Source organism: Neomonachus schauinslandi, chromosome 4 (genome assembly GCF_002201575.2).
Source record: "Neomonachus schauinslandi chromosome 4, ASM220157v2, whole genome shotgun sequence".
NCBI classification, from domain to species: Eukaryota; Metazoa; Chordata; class Mammalia; order Carnivora; family Phocidae; genus Neomonachus; species Neomonachus schauinslandi.
The window spans coordinates 33,832,002-33,849,811 of record NC_058406.1 but is presented as its reverse complement, the minus strand read 5'-3'; the positions used below and the strand labels follow the sequence as shown (position 1 = coordinate 33,849,811).

General features: G+C 54.2%; 2 protein-coding genes across 7 annotated transcripts in view; one reads left to right on the top strand and one right to left on the bottom strand.

The window, feature by feature from the left end:
- The window catches only part of ERI3 (ERI1 exoribonuclease family member 3), a 126,355-nt gene extending 110,021 nt beyond the window's left edge, over window positions 1-16,334 (top strand). For 5 of the 6 annotated variants that reach the window (XM_044914006.1, XM_021683829.1, XM_021683828.1 and 2 more), the window contains one exon: window positions 15,810-16,334. In XM_044914006.1, the coding sequence (XP_044769941.1) occupies window positions 15,810-15,892 (83 nt within the window). In that variant the 3' untranslated portion in view covers window positions 15,893-16,334. The remainder of the gene's footprint in view (window positions 1-15,809) is intronic. The other variant, XM_044914007.1, reaches the window with a different exon arrangement.
- Window positions 16,335-16,750: 416 nt separating this feature from the next.
- Window positions 16,751-17,810, bottom strand: part of DMAP1 (DNA methyltransferase 1 associated protein 1) — an 8,566-nt gene continuing 7,506 nt past the window's right edge. The window contains exons 9-11 of the mRNA XM_044914005.1: window positions 17,493-17,565; window positions 17,051-17,346; window positions 16,751-16,861 (exon numbers count right to left, since the gene is read on the bottom strand). Of these exons, the coding sequence (XP_044769940.1) occupies window positions 16,802-16,861; window positions 17,051-17,346; window positions 17,493-17,565 (429 nt within the window). The 3' untranslated portion in view covers window positions 16,751-16,801. The remainder of the gene's footprint in view (window positions 16,862-17,050; window positions 17,347-17,492; window positions 17,566-17,810) is intronic.

Sequence of the window (17,810 nt, the reverse complement as noted above, 5' to 3'; positions counted from 1 at the left end):
CCCAGAGTGGCTGGGAACAATAGTCAGATCTTGTGTCCAGGGTGGGTGGGTGCTGAGCCCTTCCAGTCCCCCATCCTAGGAAATAAGCCTAGAAAGCAGGTACTGACCAGAGAGTGGGAGGAAGCCAGATTGGGGGGGCAGTGGGGAGAGGGAGAGTGGGAGCAGAGATAAATGTTAGCTCATTTCTTCCGTAATTAGTTACTCCCTCATCCCCGCGTTGTAATTGTGAACAAGCTGTAATGTTTAATTAGTCTGTAAATGAAACCCCAATTTCATAATGGCCTGGCTGACAGGGCTAAGTGAGCAGGGGAGGAGGCAGCGGGGAGGTAATATGGAGGGTCTGTGGGGGGGGTGGAATGGGGGGCTACGGGGGGTGGGGAATGGCTTGCGGGATTACCTCCTCTTCTCTTCAGCCCCAGCCTGGGCTCTGTCTGGGGAGGCTCTGTGACTAGGTCTAGTACTTGGTCCTCTCCACCAGCCCTCCTCACCAGAGAAAAGAGGGGAAGGGAAGACTGCTGGCACCCTTCTGCCCCGCTCCCTGCCTGCCCTCCAATTCTCTGGTTGGGATACCACAATCACAGCCCAATCTACGTGCCTCTGGTTGGAGAATCTGGCTCTGGGGGCCCAGGCCTTGTCACTCCAGCTAGGATGATGATGCCTCCCTAGGTCCAACCTTCTTCCTCCTCAAATCATCCTCCTGAGAGGCCTTTGCTCAGCACCTGGACCTCAGGATCTGGTCCTCCACCTAAAGGAGCCAGTGATTGGCACGGGATAGGCCCCTCCCCCTCCAGTCCCCCGGCTAGGTGGAATCCAGCATCTGTGCCGGGCTCACACGCCAGGCAAGACCTTGCTCTCGGAGGGTCTCACCGCAGGCTGTGATAAACTGGAGCTGCCGCAGGGGGGAGCCCCCGGCCCCACCGCTGTCTCATCGGTCTCCCTGTCTCCCCTACAACATCCTCACCGCCTGCACACGCCCCCGCCCCGCCTGCTGCAGCCATAAATCTCAATTTACGAGGGCGGCTCTGGTGGGGGAGGGAGGCAGCGCGGCTAATGACGGCTCCTCAGCCGGATTTTTCATGTTGCACAGTCATAAATTTTTAAGAACAGCATGGGCAGCACGTTAGCAAGTTATCGAGGCTGCCTCCGTGCTGGCTGCCTAGCTCCGAGAGAGCAGAGAAGCAGGCAGGGCCGAGGCAGCATTTGGGGCAGGGGTGGGGCCCAGCAGCCAGACTAGTCTGCAGGCAAGGGTACCGCGGGGCCAAGCAGGCAGGCCAGCGTGAGCCTTTGCGCAGGGCCAGCTAGGACTGCCTGAGCCGCTGGGAGCCAGGGACAGGCACACGGGTGGGAAGAGGATGTGGGCACACACAGCATGGCGTTGGGAGGTGCTGATGGATGCCTCTGCTCTAGGACTTGACACCATGATGTACAGGGAGCCTGGAGACATACAGATTTTCCAAGTGGCCACTTTGACTAGAATTACAAACCCTGACTACGTGCACAGTGAAGCCTCTGCCCTGACAGAGCCACATTTGGTTCATAAATGAGCTGGGACCACTTGGGGATCATTCTTGAGAACTAGGGTTCCTGGAGCCACCAAGGGGGATCCCTGGGGAAATGCCCACAGAGGGGCAGACCTATGGGTATGGTGGAGCCAGGAGCCTAGAAGCAGGGTGACCTTGTGCTAGTCAAGGCTTATCACTTCCAGGTTGTGTGGTCCTGGATAAGTCATTCACCACTCTGGGCCTCTGTCTCTTCCTTTTTAAATTGGGGTTGATGGTGACTCCTACCTCCCAGGCTTACTATGAGGAGAAAGGAGGTAATGCATTTAAAAATACTGTAAACCTACCCCCCCACCCCCGCCCCAGGTACCAGTTAGCCCATTTGTCTATTTTAGTTCTCTGTAAACGTTTTGAGGAGAGTAAGGATCTTTGTGGAGGATTGTGGGGCATTCATTCACTTTTGTTCAGTCATTCATTCAGAAGATGTTTGCTGAGGTCTTCTGGGTGCCCAGTCCAGTGCTGGATTGCACAGGTGAGGGAGGTTCCTTGCTGGGAGGTGATGTGAGCACTTGTGGCTGAGGCAGCTCAGTGTTCCCAGCCCTGTGCCTGGTCCCCACGTAGAGTCAATGGGCCAGATCCAGCCCTGTCCTGCCATGGGCACACCTAAGCTTCAGGGTGCTGAGAGGCCCACACAGGCCTTCTCATAAGCCCCAAGCTGAACGCTCACCTGAGTTTCCTAATCTGTGCAATTGAGGGTTAATGATCTTGACCATCTCTCAGGAACCACAAGCAGAAGGTCAAGAAATCACATGTTGCTCAAGTCAGCAGAGGTGGTGTGAGTGAGCATATCAGGTGTTCAGGATGTGTCCATGGCAGTCCACCAGGAACAAAATGCCAGTCATGGAGGGAGAAGAGCATCCCCGAGCTGGGCCTGCCCCTTCTTGAGCCGCTCTCCTCATGCCCTCTGCACTCCAGCACAAGAGCCTCCCCCATTTTCTGGAAACTGCCATTGGCCTTCCCACATGGCTTTATGGGTCCTTGGCCTGATTAACTCCTGCTCAACCTTCAGAGAGCAGCTCAAAGTTTGCTTTCCCAGGGAAGCCTTCCCTGACTCCTAGACTTCCTCCCCTGTGCACACCTTCGTAACACCCAGCACTTCCCCTGCACAGCCTTTCTTCATGATCCTAATTAAGAAATAGTCATTTAACACCTCTCTCCTCAACTGGATTGTAAGTTCCCTGAGGGCAGGAACTTACGTCTGTTTGTTCAGCTTGTATCCCCAAAGGGTAACCTTGTGTCTGACTCTTGTAGGCAGATAGTAACTAAAATGTGTTGTTTTGAATTGAGTTGAGCTGAGGTGGCCCTGGCCCACCCCTGGGTGCCAGGGCAGGGGGAGACAGCTAGGGCAGTGCCTGGGGCTGAGGTGCTTCCCATTAGTCCTCATGATTAATTCACAGCCACACTGTGATGGAGTGGGCTTGTCCCCAGTCAGCGCCTCCGCTGGGGCCCACCTGTTAGCGACAAACAAACAAAGGGGATAAATAATGCATTGGGAGCTGAGCCAGGCAAGGCGGCGGCATTGAAATTAATAGGGATTAGCTGAGCAGCTTGAGGATGAAATATTTACCAGGTGGGACTGGGCTTCGGGAGGGCAGCCCCCCTCGCAGAGTCCCCAGGCAGAGCCAGGCCCTTCTCCAGGGCATCACTGTTAGGACTGGGGAGTCCCACCACCAGTACTGCTGCCCCCAGATGCGTCCGTTTGCTGGACAGACTGGTGGCCGGACTGCTGAGAGCTCAGGCCCCAGCCAGTGTCCTGGCCCGGCAGGTCTTGGGGAAATCAAGATACTAGGAAGGAGCGGAGGTGGGGAAGGGGCTGAAGCCCCCAGCACTTTGGAAGCTGAGGACAAGGACCTTGACTGATCTTCAGGGCCTTGGCATGTCTAGGCTTTGGGCAACGGATGTCAGGGCTGTAATAGGTTTGCCTGTGATCTTGTCTCCCATCCTTCCCTCTTTCTTTTCTTCCAGTTCTTCCTTTCTTCCACTTAATACATGTTTACTGAGGGCCTCTGCACAGGTAACATTAGTGCCCTCGGGTTTGTGATCTAGCAGGAGGTGACACAGGCCATCACAGTGGAGGAACATGGGGTGCTGTGAAACACGTAGAAGGATCCCTAACACAAACATGAGGGCCCAGGTAAGGCACCTGAGGCAATGATAGCAAGGGGCGGGGCTTTCCAGCAGAAGGAGGGCGTGCAGAAAAAGCTGAGAAGCTAAAGCCTGAACTCTGGGGTCCAGCAGGAGAGTGGGGAAGATGAGGCCTGAGGGGGAACCTGGGCAGATCCCCGGAACTTTATAAAGAAGTTTGGACACTATTCTGAGAGCAGTGAGGTGCTGTTGGAGTGGTGGTGGTTGTTTTAATGATTAACTCTTAAACTTTTTACTTTGAACCAATTTTACATTACAGAGAAGTTTCTATACATCTCTTAACCGGCTTTCTCTCATGTTAGCATCTGACATAATCACAGTACAGTTATCAGTATCAGGAAATGAACTTGGGTACTATACTCTGAGCTAAACTGAAGGTCATACTTGGATTTCACCAGTGTTTCCAATGCTGTCCTTTTTCTGTTCCAGGATCATTGAAAGGTTTTAAGACAGGGAGTGAAATGACCAGATTTGTGGCTTAGAAGGACACCTTGGAGGAGATTGGCGGGGGCACTGCTGTCTCCTAGGGTGAGAGGTGGTGGTGCCCTGGACCAGGGTGGTGGTAGTGGGAATATAGGTTTAGAAATCACTGGGACATCTAGGGTAGATAAGCTCAGGGCTGGCCAAGTGTGCCCAGTGGGGGAGTGGAGAATGAGAAGGGGACCAGTGGCAGCTTTGAGCAACACCCACTCTGTAGGGACAATCAGAAGAAAGACACGTACAAAGAAGCTGAAGGAGTTGGATAGGGAGGGAAGGTGCTGTCACCGAAGCCAGGGGAAAAGAGCTTCAGGGCACGAGTTAGTCCAGTGGGGCCATCTAAACCACTGGACTTTCAGCCCTGTGAGGTCGGAGGGATCATTTGAGAAAGCGGTTCAGTAGGACACAGGTGGGGAAATCAGATTGTAGGGTGGGAAATGAGGGAAGGAGGCCTTGAGCGTTAACCAGGAAGTTTGGCTATGAAAGGGAGGAGAGGTTGGCTACCAGGCCTGTGGAAAAGGAGTTAAGGCGAGGGTGTTTTTAAAGATGGGAGAGATTTGATATGTTTACATGCTTATGTGAAGAAGCAGTGCAGAAAAACAATCAAGGCTCTATCAGAAAGGGGCTTGCTCATCACATAAGGCCCCCAAAAAGGAAATGGGGTGGAAAACCCAGGTGGAGTGAGGGATGGGCTTTAGAAGTGCCATGGGGACGCACCCTCTCTCCTCCCTCTGTAACAAGTGAGAGGACAGTGCCTCCTGTGTCTCCTGTGAAGTAGGAGACCACACTATGTGTGTGTGTGTGGGGGGGGGGACTTGAGAGTGGTGGGAAGTAGAGAAAAGGCCACTAGGGAGAAAGGGAGAGCACGCGCGTGCTGATCAGGAGCGTAGGAGGTCAGCCAGGCGGTTTCATACACCCAGGTGAGCTTGCGGACTCTGGTTTTAGGAGGGGCACAAATCTGTATGGTTGTGATGTTCTCTAGTCACGCTCAGCCCAGGTGCAAGCATAGAGAGGGCAGTTTGGGTTTTTCCAGGCAAGGGTGATGGAAAGAAAAGAGCAAGAGAGTTGAGAATGTTGGCAAGAAAGGACTGAGATGATGGGCCATGGAATCCAGGCTCCTGTGTGAGGTGCGTCGGTTATGTTGCTAGGACGGGAACCGCTTGCGTCATACCCCGATATCCATTGTCTTCCTTCCTCACTAAAAGGAGCCCTGGTATCACCAGGGGCAGTGGTGTGTACCCAGTTAAAACACCACTTCTTTTTAGTTCCTCATACAGCTAGATACGGTTATGTCCCTGAGTTCTGGCCAGTGAGATAAAAGGAAAAGAGTTGTGTGAGACCTCCAGGAATGATACTTAAAAGGAAGTGACTCAGCCGGGAAGTACATTGTTCTTGCTGTTTCCTTCTTCCTCTTTCCTAAAATGTGGATGTGATGCTTGGAGCTCCCGCAGCCATTTTGGACCAGGAGATAACCTGGAAATTAGAAGCAACATGCTGAGAAGGGTAGAAAGAAGTCTAAGCCCCCGATGACTTTGTGGAGCTGTGGGACTCTCAGGCATCTTAGATCACAAGCCATAGACATAAAAAAATTTTCCTTCGTTCAGTTGCGTTTTCTTCCCTCTCTGTTTCCATGTGGGTTCCCATCAAAACTTGACTCTTTTAGCCTTTTTAGTAGTAACATGGCCTGTGTCTTGCCATATAGCAGGAAACAATTTGGTCAAATGTTTCAAGAGAGCATAACAAGAGTTACCAACTTCCTGGCTTGAAATAACAGGGCCGTCATTGCCCTTTGCCCTCCCTCCTCCCTTCAGCCAAGTGTATGTTATAGGGCCCATTTGTTAAGTCACTCTCTTTCCTGTCTTTACATTCTGTATCAGTTAGTATGCTTCTGGCTACAAGAAAAAGAAAACTCAATGCAAGATATCTTAAATAATAGGATTTATTACCTCACAAAAGTCTGGAGATAAGGTGATCCTAGGATTAGTTAATTCAGCATCTCAGCAATGTCATGAAGGACCCAGACTTTTCCCATTTTTCTGTTCTGTTACCTTCAGCATGTTCTTCACAGGCTAACTCCCCTAACGTTTAGAAGATGGCTTCTGCAGTCCCAGACATAATGTGCAAACATGAAAACCTCCTGCAGAATATAAAGGACTACTTCCTCCTTGTGTTTCTCTTCACAAAAGTGAAGAAGTTTGCCTTGAAGGTCTTTCAGCAAACTTACCCTCATTCTCACTCGCCAGAACACACGGCCACCACTAAACCAGTGAGCGGCAAGAGGGATGGGATCACCACAGGGGGCTCAGACCCGGAGGATTCACCCTGGTCACAGGAGGAAGGCGTGGGCTCTGCCAGGTTGGCAGCAAGGGAATGACTGTTGGGTAAGCAGTCAAAAGTAGACAGGGGAGAAAGTAAAGAGAGGAGGCGGGTGGTGTATCTGGATAGAGTAGAGGTGTTAATGTTTCAAGGTTCCAGTGAGATGAAAGAAAAGTGTATTATTGCCAGTAACTAGGGACATTTGGAATTTAATATTTCAAAGGAAGAGCAGTGGAGGATGTTAAAAAGGTAGAAGGTGTAACTGTGGAAATGAGTGGAAATAGGATACAGTGGAAACGGTCGTTAGTGCTGAGGTCAAAGATCCAAGAGGCTGGCAGCAAGTTTCTCAAAGGACAGGTTGTAGAGGCTATGACAGGCGGGTCTCCTGGGAAGGAGGTGGCCAGGGCCTAGATTGCTAGCACACGCTCATGAGAAAGACCTCAGAGGCACTGCTGACCATGGGTCTGGGGCCAGGTCACAGGTGCCTGGGGCGGTACCGGCAAGTGGCCTAACCTGTCTGAATCCCAGTGTTGGCATTTTGGAAAAAAATCCACCCTGGTTGGTCAGGCCATTCTGGAGAGGGGTAAGGCCCTGTCACCTTCCTGTTGGAGCCACTCAAGGACCCTCAGAAGACAGTCCCATGGGGGACCCCTAGGGACAGGGTAAGGAGGAATGGGGCAGAGGTGGCCGCCAGGGATGGCAGTTGTGCCCAGCTGTTCTCAGGAGCTGCCTCTTCTCAGCCCACCCCGGCCGGGTCGCCTTCGCTCGGCCTTGGGTTATCTGGCTAACCTCTGGCACTTCCAGCTGTAGTATCCCAGAGTCAGGAGGAGGAGGGTGAGGCTTCTCGGCTCCTCTACCTGGATGACGCCTTGGCTAGGAGTGAGTGGGGGAGGCGGGCACCCGATGTAATGGCCAGAGCAGCCGCCCTGTTACTACGGCGTATTTCACTTTTAATTCTGACATATAATGTAATGATCTTTTTTAAGGCCCGATGATATTATCTGCCTGACTAGATTATTGAGTCTTCATCATCTCCAGATAAATTTATGGCCAGGACGAGGCTCAGGATTTATCATCAGTCAATAGAGCTCGATACTCTAACAAGGCGTGTAATAAGATATACATATTTAATGATCCAAGGGGAGGAGCGCTAATGGGAGCCCAGAGTGAGTGGTCCACAGGGCCCGGGGCTCTGCCCTAGGGCTGCCGTAGCTGTAGGGGCATGGGTGTGGTCTTTGCCCTGTGGTCCCCAACTCTGGCCTTTCTCATGACCACCTCAGTGTCATCCTTGTTAACATCCAGAGGGAGAGGCAGACAGGGAAAGGAAGAGGAGGCAGTAGGGAAAGTGTCGGAGCTGGGGCCTAGGCCTCTTCAGCCCAGCCCGTGTAGAGACAGCCCACCAGGGAAGTCCTGTCCCTGCTTCTGGGCCTGGGGTGGGGGTGGGGAGTAGCGGTGTCCTTAGACCTGTACACCCAGGCCCCTGAGCGTTAGGGCGGGCCCACGAGGGGAGGGAGTGCTGGGGCTGCGTGCCCAGGCCGCGCTGATGGTGACGGATGGTTTTTCATTACAGCCTCTCAGGTCCTGCCCGCGCCCTGTGTGGAAATTCTATTTATTCCCTAATTTGTAAAAATTCCCTCTTTATCTGATCCCAATCAGGGCGGGGTAATTGGCTCTCTGGGGCAGCGGCTGGGGTCCTTGATGAAGAGCTATGTGGATGTACCCAGCCCGGCCCCCACCCAGCCCGCCACCAGGGCCCACAATTAATAATGATTTGCAAATGGCAGACAAGCAATAACACAGAAAGATGTGGCGTCCGTGCTGCCTCTTCATTTCCTCCCCTCGCAGATATAAATGGCCACAGAACAAAAACCCAGCACTATAAATTCTGGAATTAGTTATTCACTGGGATAAATGGGGCCTGGAGCCACCAGCCCCTCTCCCACCACCCTTCTTGCCTGCTTTCCCTGATCCAGGTGTGTTCCCAGGCCCGAGGCCTGGCTCCTCTGTACCTTTGGCTCATGGCTCAATTCCCCAGTTCCCTCCTAGACCCTTCCCGCTACTGTAGCTAGCCCTTCCTGTGTGGCCCAGAGTTGGGAGCAGTCACCTGCTCTGGATCTGTGGCTTCCTCAGCCTCTGCCTCCTCTCATTGACCTCTCTTGGCTGCCCATGCAGGCTTTTGTCCCCACTCTGCGCTAGGGTTTGAATGGAGGTGACAGGTCCCGCCCAGCCTGGGAGTCTGGGTCAGCGTTGGTCTTGGGTGTCATCTTTGGCATTTGGGACCAATCCGGTCATTTGCCTGGCCAAGTCTGAGCTGGGCTTCTGGTGGCCAAATGTGATGTAAGTGACATAAGGCTTTGACGCCTGCTCGCTGGCCAGGCTGTTGTGGGATGTTGGCACAGGCGTTTCCGGGCGCTCTGCCCTCTCGGCCAGGCCCACGCTCTCCCCGCCCCCCCAAGTGGCTCTGAGCTGGCGGGTAATGGGCGTGTAATGGCCTCATTTCCATGCCCGGCCTCCAGGAGCGGCGGTAAGTGTTTGATTGCCTTAATTTCCAAACACATCATTATCCCAGCTTTACCAGCGCTTAATAAACACTTTATGAGGATTTTTTTAAAAACATCTTCGGTCCGCATACTTCTCTGAAGTGATAAACTCTAATTAAGTCTAATATTTAAAAATATGGTAATGGTGAGTTGTTTGAATAAGTGGACTGCATTTCTGTAATTTCATTATTACGTAAAACACGCTAATTATTTGGAGCGCGCTTATTACGGAGAGAGAAATCGCCTGCTAATCAAGATGAAATTGCCTTTTCCCCTTATTGTGGAACCACCGTCATCCTTCACCATCAGCCCTGTGGCACCTCCAGGCACCTCGGTGGGGTGGAGGGGGCGGAGGGGAGGGGCTAGAAGAAGGGGTCACTTTGGAGTTGAGGCTATAAGGGCCCTGTCTGGGGGGAAGCAGAGGGAGCTGTGGGAGCCGTGTCTGGGGAGAGGGTTCTATATCTGGGGGTGGTGTCAGGTGGGCCAGGGTAGCCCTGTCTGGGCGCCCAGGGGACTGCGTGGGCCATGTCTGGGACAAGGGAACGGGCTTGTGGGATCTCAGGGTATTGCTGCTGGAATAACATTATTATTGGATATTATTGGAATAGCAACCACAATAATAATCACTCACCCAGCCACTGTTTTAAGCACTTCACAAATAAAAACTCATTTCATCTTTTCAACAACCCTTTGAGGAAAGTAGTTGCTATAATTATCATTATTGTTCCCATTTTAGAAAAGAAGAAACCAAGACACAGAGAGGTGAAATAAAAGCACCGTAACTTGCTCAAGTTCACAGTTACGAAGTGATGGAGTTTGGATTCGAACCCAGAATCTTAGGATATCCAGGGCTTTCTGCTGGTTCAGGCCCAAATTCACTGCCTTGGCTCCTGTCTTCCTTCGGAGCTACGCTGTGCTCTTGTACCCTGAGTTGTACCCAGCTGCAGCTTGAGATGCTGGCCCCCAGCATAGAGTTGCCCAGTTAGCAAATAAAAATATAGGACACCAATTAAATTTAAACTTCAGCCAAAGAACAAATAATTTTTTAGTATAATTATGTCCCCTCTGGGGCTGGGGACTTATTAATCTGGCAGTCTTCTGTCAAGCAGGCCCAGCATTGACCCACTGGCCCTTTGCTCTCAGGCACGTTGCTGCCAAGATGTGCAAACAGAAAGATGTAGCGGCCAAATGAGGTTCTAGAATGTCAACACACCAGGGTTCTTGCTCTCTCTTGTCTTTACTAAGGTTCCTGCTTCCAGTGCTGTTCTCCCCACCCCATCCCTGCTCCATGGGCTCTGGCCCCATTCCTCACCAGCTCCTGGAGATCACTAAGACAGTGTGCTTACCAGGCTGAGCTTTTTAGGCAGGAGGCCTCAGGTTTGTCTGAGTCTTCCTTTGGGCCACACTGCCTTGCAGCCCTATTAAGTCAGCAGCGTGTCACCCTACTGCCCCTGATGTCTCCCAGTCCAGTTCGCCGCTTTGATCGTTTCATATTCATTCTCCTTCCTCGCTCCAACAGACTCACGTATGGGAATTGTATATATAATAGAGGCATCATTTCAGAAGGGTGGGGAAAGTGTGGACAGTTCAATCAATGGTGATAGGACAGTGGCTATCCACTAGGGAAGAAAAGTAAAGTTAGATCTTCTATTTCTCACCATATATGAAAATAAATTCCAGACAGATTAAAAAGTTAAATATAAAAACAAAGTATTAGAAGAAAATATATGATAGTTTTCTAATAGCACTGGGATAGGGAAGGCCTTTTTCAGTGAGATACAAAGCCTAGAAGCTGTAAAGGAAATGCCTGATACATTTAAATGTCCCATAGGAATCTCAAGATTAACACTAAGGTCATCACTGGCCCAAACCTACGGCACCTCAGGTTTGCCTCCATGAGTTTGACTAAGATCCTAGACTCAGCCCCCTACAGACCCACACCCTGATCTCTCCCCATTAAGGCTTGTTCATTCTGTTTCCTTAAAATCTCTTGCCTCTGTCCACGTCTCCACGCCGTCAATACATCCCCATCTCCGTCTTCGCCGCCACTGGCCTGGTTCTGGGCCACCGTTTCTGGCCTGGACCATAGTACAGTCTGCTAGTCAGTGTCTGTGCCTTCAGGGTTAACCCCTCCAATCCTTGAAACACAGATAGGCTCCTGTCTTGTCCCTCCTCATATATGTTAGCGTCTCCCCGTCATTCCCAGAATAAGAAGCTCTGAAGCTCCTTAGCTTAGCATCCAGTCTCCAGGGTTTCCTCTGGCCAGTCACTGCTGACCTGGCCAGCTTCGCCTCTCGCCACTCCCCTGCCTCTTACTCTTCATCACGCCCACCGCCTGCTAGACTTACGTGTTTTTGGACACACTATGTTTCCCCTCCAGCAAGGTGCCCGTACTATTCACTATGCCAGGATCACCTCCGCACTTCAAGCCCAGCATGCTGGCCAGCTCCCCCCCCCCCCCCCCGCCCCGCCCCCACCGCCATGTGCCTTCAGACTTCTGCCTGGCTTTGTCCTCCGGGGAGCCCTTTCCTGATTCTCGGTGCCTTTTCTGTGCCGCCTTTCCCCGTAGCACTGCTCACACCACACCACTTCCGGGCCTGCCTCTGAGCTCCTTGAGGGCAGGGAGCAACAGTCTGCAGCGAGGCTTGTGACCCAGCACGGCGCGTGTGCACCCAGCGCACAGAAGTGTCGGTGTGTGTTTGCTGAATGAATGAGTGCACGAATAAATGGTCCTCCAAGAGTTTCCTTGGGCCCTTTCCCTGCTGAGGGTGGTCCTCGCCCAGGCCCTGCTTCCTGCCCTCTACTGTTCAGTCCCCAGACAAGTGCAGCTAACTGGAGCGGCCTCCGGTCATTGTCCTGTGTCAGCCCTCACTGGGTGTCCTACGTGGTCTGAGCCCCCCTTCCACTAGCAGCTTTGCCAAGCAGATATTCGACTACCCTTGGGCCCAGCCAGCAAGCTTATCCAAGTCAGGTGCTAGCCCCACTCACCTCTTGGAGGGATTTAAGCAGCTGCACATCTCCCGTTATGGTCTTGGCAATATAAAAATATTTCCAGTGTTAAGAATATTAATGCCCCAAACAGAAGAGAGTCGTCTTGTCACAAGCTGATAACCCTGCAGGAACATAAAATCAGGTTAGTCTTCTAGAATTTGGAGGTAAGGAAGACCTACCTCAGAGGCCTCCATTGTGGGCATAAGACTGTGTGCCTCCCACCCCTTACCCTCTACACCATAATGGGTTCCGGCTGGCCTCATTAGCTCAGTGAGAGGTGCCAGAAGGGCGGGCTGCTGACCCATGTGGCCCCAGGGCTTCAAGCAGAGGACTCTCCCGGAGGCCATGTTGTCACCAGCCTCACCCTGCTGCTGGCTCTCTCTGAACTCCTGGCCTGTTAAAAGGCCCAGATTTGCCTCTTCACCTCTGCCCCATTTCCTCATTTTCTAACTGTGCCATTGACTTTTTAAACTGATCAGTAGGTTGCACTGACTCATGAGGTTTCAAGGGCTAGAAAAAGAGCCTGGGCTGGAAGCCCATAACTGCCATACCACGGACTTGGTGAACTGAAACAAGTGTCTTCCCAATTCTGGGTCTCTCTTTCTTGGTTGTGGTGGACCAGTTACAACAAGGTGGGCTCCAGAATCCTCAGTAAACAGGATCAGTAGTCAGTGTGAGCTTGTGCGATGAATGCCGGCTGCTCTCATCGCGTGTGCTGGCCTCTCTGTCATCTGTGCCAGAGATTGTACGGTATATACCCTCTCACCGTTGGGTCACCCAGGAAACTAGCATCCTTGCCTCCCCTCCAAGAAGAGGACGTATTCCAAACCTAAAGCACCGACAAAGACGGGGTGTGGAAGGGTGTCACCTGCTCAGTGCTCACAGTTAACACATGTAGCGTCCCTTATCACCCCTAGTGGAGGAACCTGAAGTTCAAAGAAACGTAAGCACTTGCCACAAGCACACAGCCAGTGGGCAAAGTTAGGACTAGAAATGCGTCTGCCGTTGTCATTTTCAGAAAACAGAGGTTCCTGGAGATTGGAACACAGGGATTGGGGGTAGAGAGTGGCAGAGGTGAGACCAGAGAGAGCAGGGACCCGTCTTTACAGGGCCTTTACCTTTAAGTCCTATTAAAGAGTATAGCCTTGAACCTGAGGGCGGCGGGAGCCATTGAAAGGACTTAGAGAGACAAGGATGTGATCACTTGGGCTACAAGAGAATGGATTAGAGGGAGAAGAAAGAGGATAGGCTGTGTAAGAGCAAGAGATGATGGGGTCTGCACTGGCGTGGGGGGCGGAATGAAGGGAAGTAGATGATTAAACAGAATAAGATAAAATCCAGTTGATACTTGAGATTTGGGGAAGGAGAGGGCAAAGTGTCAAGCCCGATTCTCAGGCTTCTTTGGGAGCACTTGGGGTGCTGTTCACTGGGATGGAGAACACTGGGTAGTGAAGACATGTGGGGAAGGAAATTGCATTACTGGGATGTTTTGAGTTTGTATGGATCTAGAAAGAGATGTTCCAGAGCTCAGGAGAGGTGCAGGCAGGAGATGGCGATCTTCAGGGCTCGCTGAAGCTCAGGGTGTGGATGAAGCCAGCCAGTGTGTCAAGTGCAGAGAGGTCAAGGACAGACTGGGGCCAGGCACAGGTGGGAGGTCAGTGCTGGCCCACTGGATGGCTGGTGACCTGGCGGGGAGGGGCTGGGCACATTCACTTGGGCCAGGGGAGGCAGATTGAGCGATTTGTCCAGCAATGAGGGAGGAGCCAGATGAAGTCAATAGAAAACTAATTTTCTTTTCTGCTGGAAGAAATGAGGTGTGTGGCCGCTGGGTAATTGCAGATAACGAGGGGACTTATTCTTAATATGCACAGTGGCCATGGTCCCCAGAGTGCAGGAGACAGGAAGGATTGGAGGTGCCCTGACAAGGCCGGACTTCTTTGGGAAGAAAATCACCCTATCGTAGCCTTTTTGACGGTGCCATCACAGCCTCTGGACCCTATCATAAACCCTCCTGCCCCATCTCCAGCCTGCCCCCTTCCCCTTCCTGTCAGCTGCCTCACTCCTGTCGCATCCCCCTCCCTCCACCCTCTACCCCCACAGCACAGGCATACACACTAAGGGAGACAAATGATGGGGCCTCAGCTGAGCGGGGCGCGTGTCCGGCCCATAAACCACGGGGACGGGTCACGTCTGGAGTTGCCATGGCCGCCACTACCCACCCATCTGTCTTCCCACTGTCCTGCCTCAGACCAGCCCTCGTGGCTTCCTGGGTCCCTGGAGGAAAAGGGTGTCCCCGTGTCTGGGTATCACTTTTCCATGCCCACATTCCCCTTGGATACGTTCATGTCGATGTCTGCGAAACAGGACCCTGTGTGACCTGTCTGCCCTCACAGAGTCGCATCTGGCTAATGACACGGGACCTGGGCTGGCCAAGACGCCCGCTTCCACAGCCCTTTTCTAGCTCTGTTGGGCCCCGTTTCCTAGTCTAAGGTTCTAGCAAGGGCAGGCTGGAGGGCTCAATGGAAGGGGTTGGCCCTTGACCGATGCAGAGGCCTCCTGACCCCACCTTGACCTTGCCACCACCCCACACCTGATTATGACATCGAAGTATAATGCTTCTGCAATCACAGCACCGATCCCATGAGGGCTGGTAGCGGCTGAGGTCCTGGTTATGGCCCAGGACCGTCTATGGGAGGTGGGAGAGGGGTGGGAGGAGGGGCAGGCGAAGGGATGGGGAGCTGGCTGGTGTTCTGGGCAGTGGAACAGAAAAACCCTGGGCACTTAGGCCATTTCTGTCCTTGGCTTTCTGTGGAGGGACAAGCGTTGGGCAGCTGCACCTCCTGCTGGTGGCGTTAGAACTAGCCCTGGCCTATGTCCATGATACCGAAGGCGCGGAGCACCTGCTCCTGCAGCCGCCGGGGTTCCAGGAGTTTCTCACAGGGACCAGTACTGGAGAAACTGCTGACACGGTCTGGCAGGAGCAGACCTACTTAGGTACAGCCAGAGGCAGGACCGAAGCCTGACTGGCACCAGCTTTGGGCCTAGTGGGGGGGGAGAGGCAGGGCTTAGACTGAGCACACAGGCACGTCTAGTAGAAGATTGCTGGCCCAGGTGTCAAAGGTCCACAAACCTGGACCCTCTCCGCTGCTCTGGGGCGACATGGGGGAGCAGGTGCCCAGAGCAGGCTGACCAGGCCCCCGGCCCCAAAGTGCCAAGGCTTGTGGCTCGTCACCAGCGATTATGGCCTGGGCCATACCTCTCACTCACACACACACACACACACACACACACACGCAAATGCCGGCAAAGTCACCCTGGCCGTGGGCGTGATGAATGGCCGCACAGTAATGAAATGGAGACATCAAGGCGGGTGGCGGGAAGACGGAGTGTGGCGGACGGGCCGTCCCCACGCGGCGGCAACAAGAAGGATCGCCCAGCGGCCGGGGGCCGTCAAGGGAGAAATTACACATTTACTCTGCCTTTTTCTTACTGCGACGGCGCCCATACATCACCACTGGGGCCGGGGTGGGACATGCCGGCCAATTTCCAGCATGAATTATGGGCCTGAGCAGCATTGAGACCACGCTTCCTGCCGGCCCAGCCTCATCCAGCCCAACCTGAGGCTGGAGATGCTGCCACCAGGGCACAGGACCCCCCTGGTTTAGAGCCTGTGGCTCCTGAATCTGACCCTGCTCCCCTCCCCCACCCATGTAAGAGCACCTGTGGGCACAGAGGGGAAGGATCTGGGACCCATCTAAATGTCTTCTCTCTCTCTTCTCAGATGACTGCAAGAACATTGCCAACATCATGAAGACACTTGCATATCAAGGCTTCATTTTCAAGCAGACGTCAAAGCCATTCTGATCGGCCGAGGACAGGATGGGGCAGGACAGGGTAGCTGCTTGGCCCAGCCCAGAACCCTCCTTTCCCTCACCAGAGGGGAAAAGGGAGAGTGGCACAGCTCTACATCCAGAGTGTCCCCCAGCCTGCCCTGTGGGCTTGTGCCCTGGGTAAGGCCTTGGCCACTCGGCCCCTCTGGAGCAGACACTTTGTGCCCCCCACCCCAACCCCTCAACCACAGCCCAGTATTAGCCCCTCCCACTGTGGGCCTGGGCTAGGGGGACCCAGGCACTCACCGCCTCTTCCCTGGTACACAGGCTTCTGCTGGGGCCACTGAGCCCCCCTGTGCCCCCTCCCATCTGTAGTGCATGGTGTGTGGTGCCCCCAGGGCTCCAGGACAGATCAGGCCCCACCTTGTGTCTACCCCCATCCCCGCTGTGAACGTGCCACTGAATAAAGTCGGGGAAACGAGGCTCTGGGTGTGTGTGGACCAGGCGCTGCTGTGCCTGATGCCGTCCAAGGTGTACAAGGGCTAGAGCACGTTCCGGGCTGCTCTGGGCTGAAGGCCACCGGTGCGGCTGTCACTGGAGCACCTGTGAGACCCTCCCTGAATAAGCACGGGGCCACGGGGACTGTCTAAAAGCATGAGGCAGTGTTCCAGTGGCTGGTAACTGAGGCCACTGCAATGTGTGAACCACCTCGAGTGCAGAACCAAGTACAGATGTTTGGGCAAAACTGGCAGTGGTGAGAGGGCTGCTAAGGGCCTCCCCGCAGGCAGGTCCCAACGCCACCCCTGTGGAGTCGGGGTGGTGACTGCTCCCACATGCCCCCCCCCAAGCCAGAGGCATCACAAGTGGTGGGAAGGAAAAGGAAGCAGCCTGGTCCAACTCTGCAGCTCTATTTACACAGCAGCACCCACACCCGTGTGGCCTCTCATGGCTTCTTGGCTTTCTTCACGGAAGAGGAACTGGAGGCTGATTCCCGTCGCTTCCTCTGAGAAGACACAGAAGGCGCTGGAGTCAGTGGCCCCCAAAGCTCTACTCGGGCTTGGTGCATGTGTTTCACACTCAGGGCAGGTGATGCCCACCGGCCGCCCAGTCCTACCCTCAATCCCAGAACCCAGCAGAGTAACCACTCCCACTGCCGGCACGAGAGGGAGCAGGGCCCGTTCCAGGCTCTTACCGAATTGGGCGTGAGGGGCGCGCCCACCACATCAATGATGGTGTCCTTGGTGGGGTCGGGGCCGAGGCCGGGTTCGGGTACCGCTGGCTCCGCAGGGGCCGGGGCCGGGCCGGGTGCTGGCGTGGCGGGGCCCCCGAGCACGCCGGCCCTGGCCAGGGCCTCGTGCCGGTGCCGCAGCATCTGCAGCTCGTACTCGCAGTTGGCGCAGGCCTGCTTGAGCTCATAGAGCAGCACCAGGTCGCTCCGCAGCTCGTTGAACATGTGCACCAGCTCCTCCGTGGGCGTCGGGCTCAGCTCTGCAGGCGGCGGGTGGAGGGCGCGGGCAGAGCCAGGGTGTGCGGGAAGGCCAGTGACCGGAAGTGCGCCACCCCACCCCCACCCCCACCCAGCCTTGATGGGCGGCCGCGGGTGGGTAGCTCCTGCGGCCCCAGTCCCCACTCACCCACACCAAGCTCCAGCAGCATCTGCTCCAGGGCCTTGATCTTCTTCTGTCCCACAGAGCTTGGCAGCTTCATCTGCAATGACCCAGGCTGCTAAGCCCTCTCCCCGACAAGTGGTTAAGGATGAGGGGGACCAAAAGCAAGGGGGAGTGGGAGAGAAGTGAACCCCGGAGGCAGCTCTACGTCCGAAAAGGAAATAACCAGCAAGTGGAGCAGAGCAAGAGCTTTGACCCCAGCCCAGCCACATCCCCGAGACCTCCCTCTCTGCAGCACGTGGCACCCCCCCCCCCCCCCCCCCCCCCCCCCCCCCCCCCCCCCCC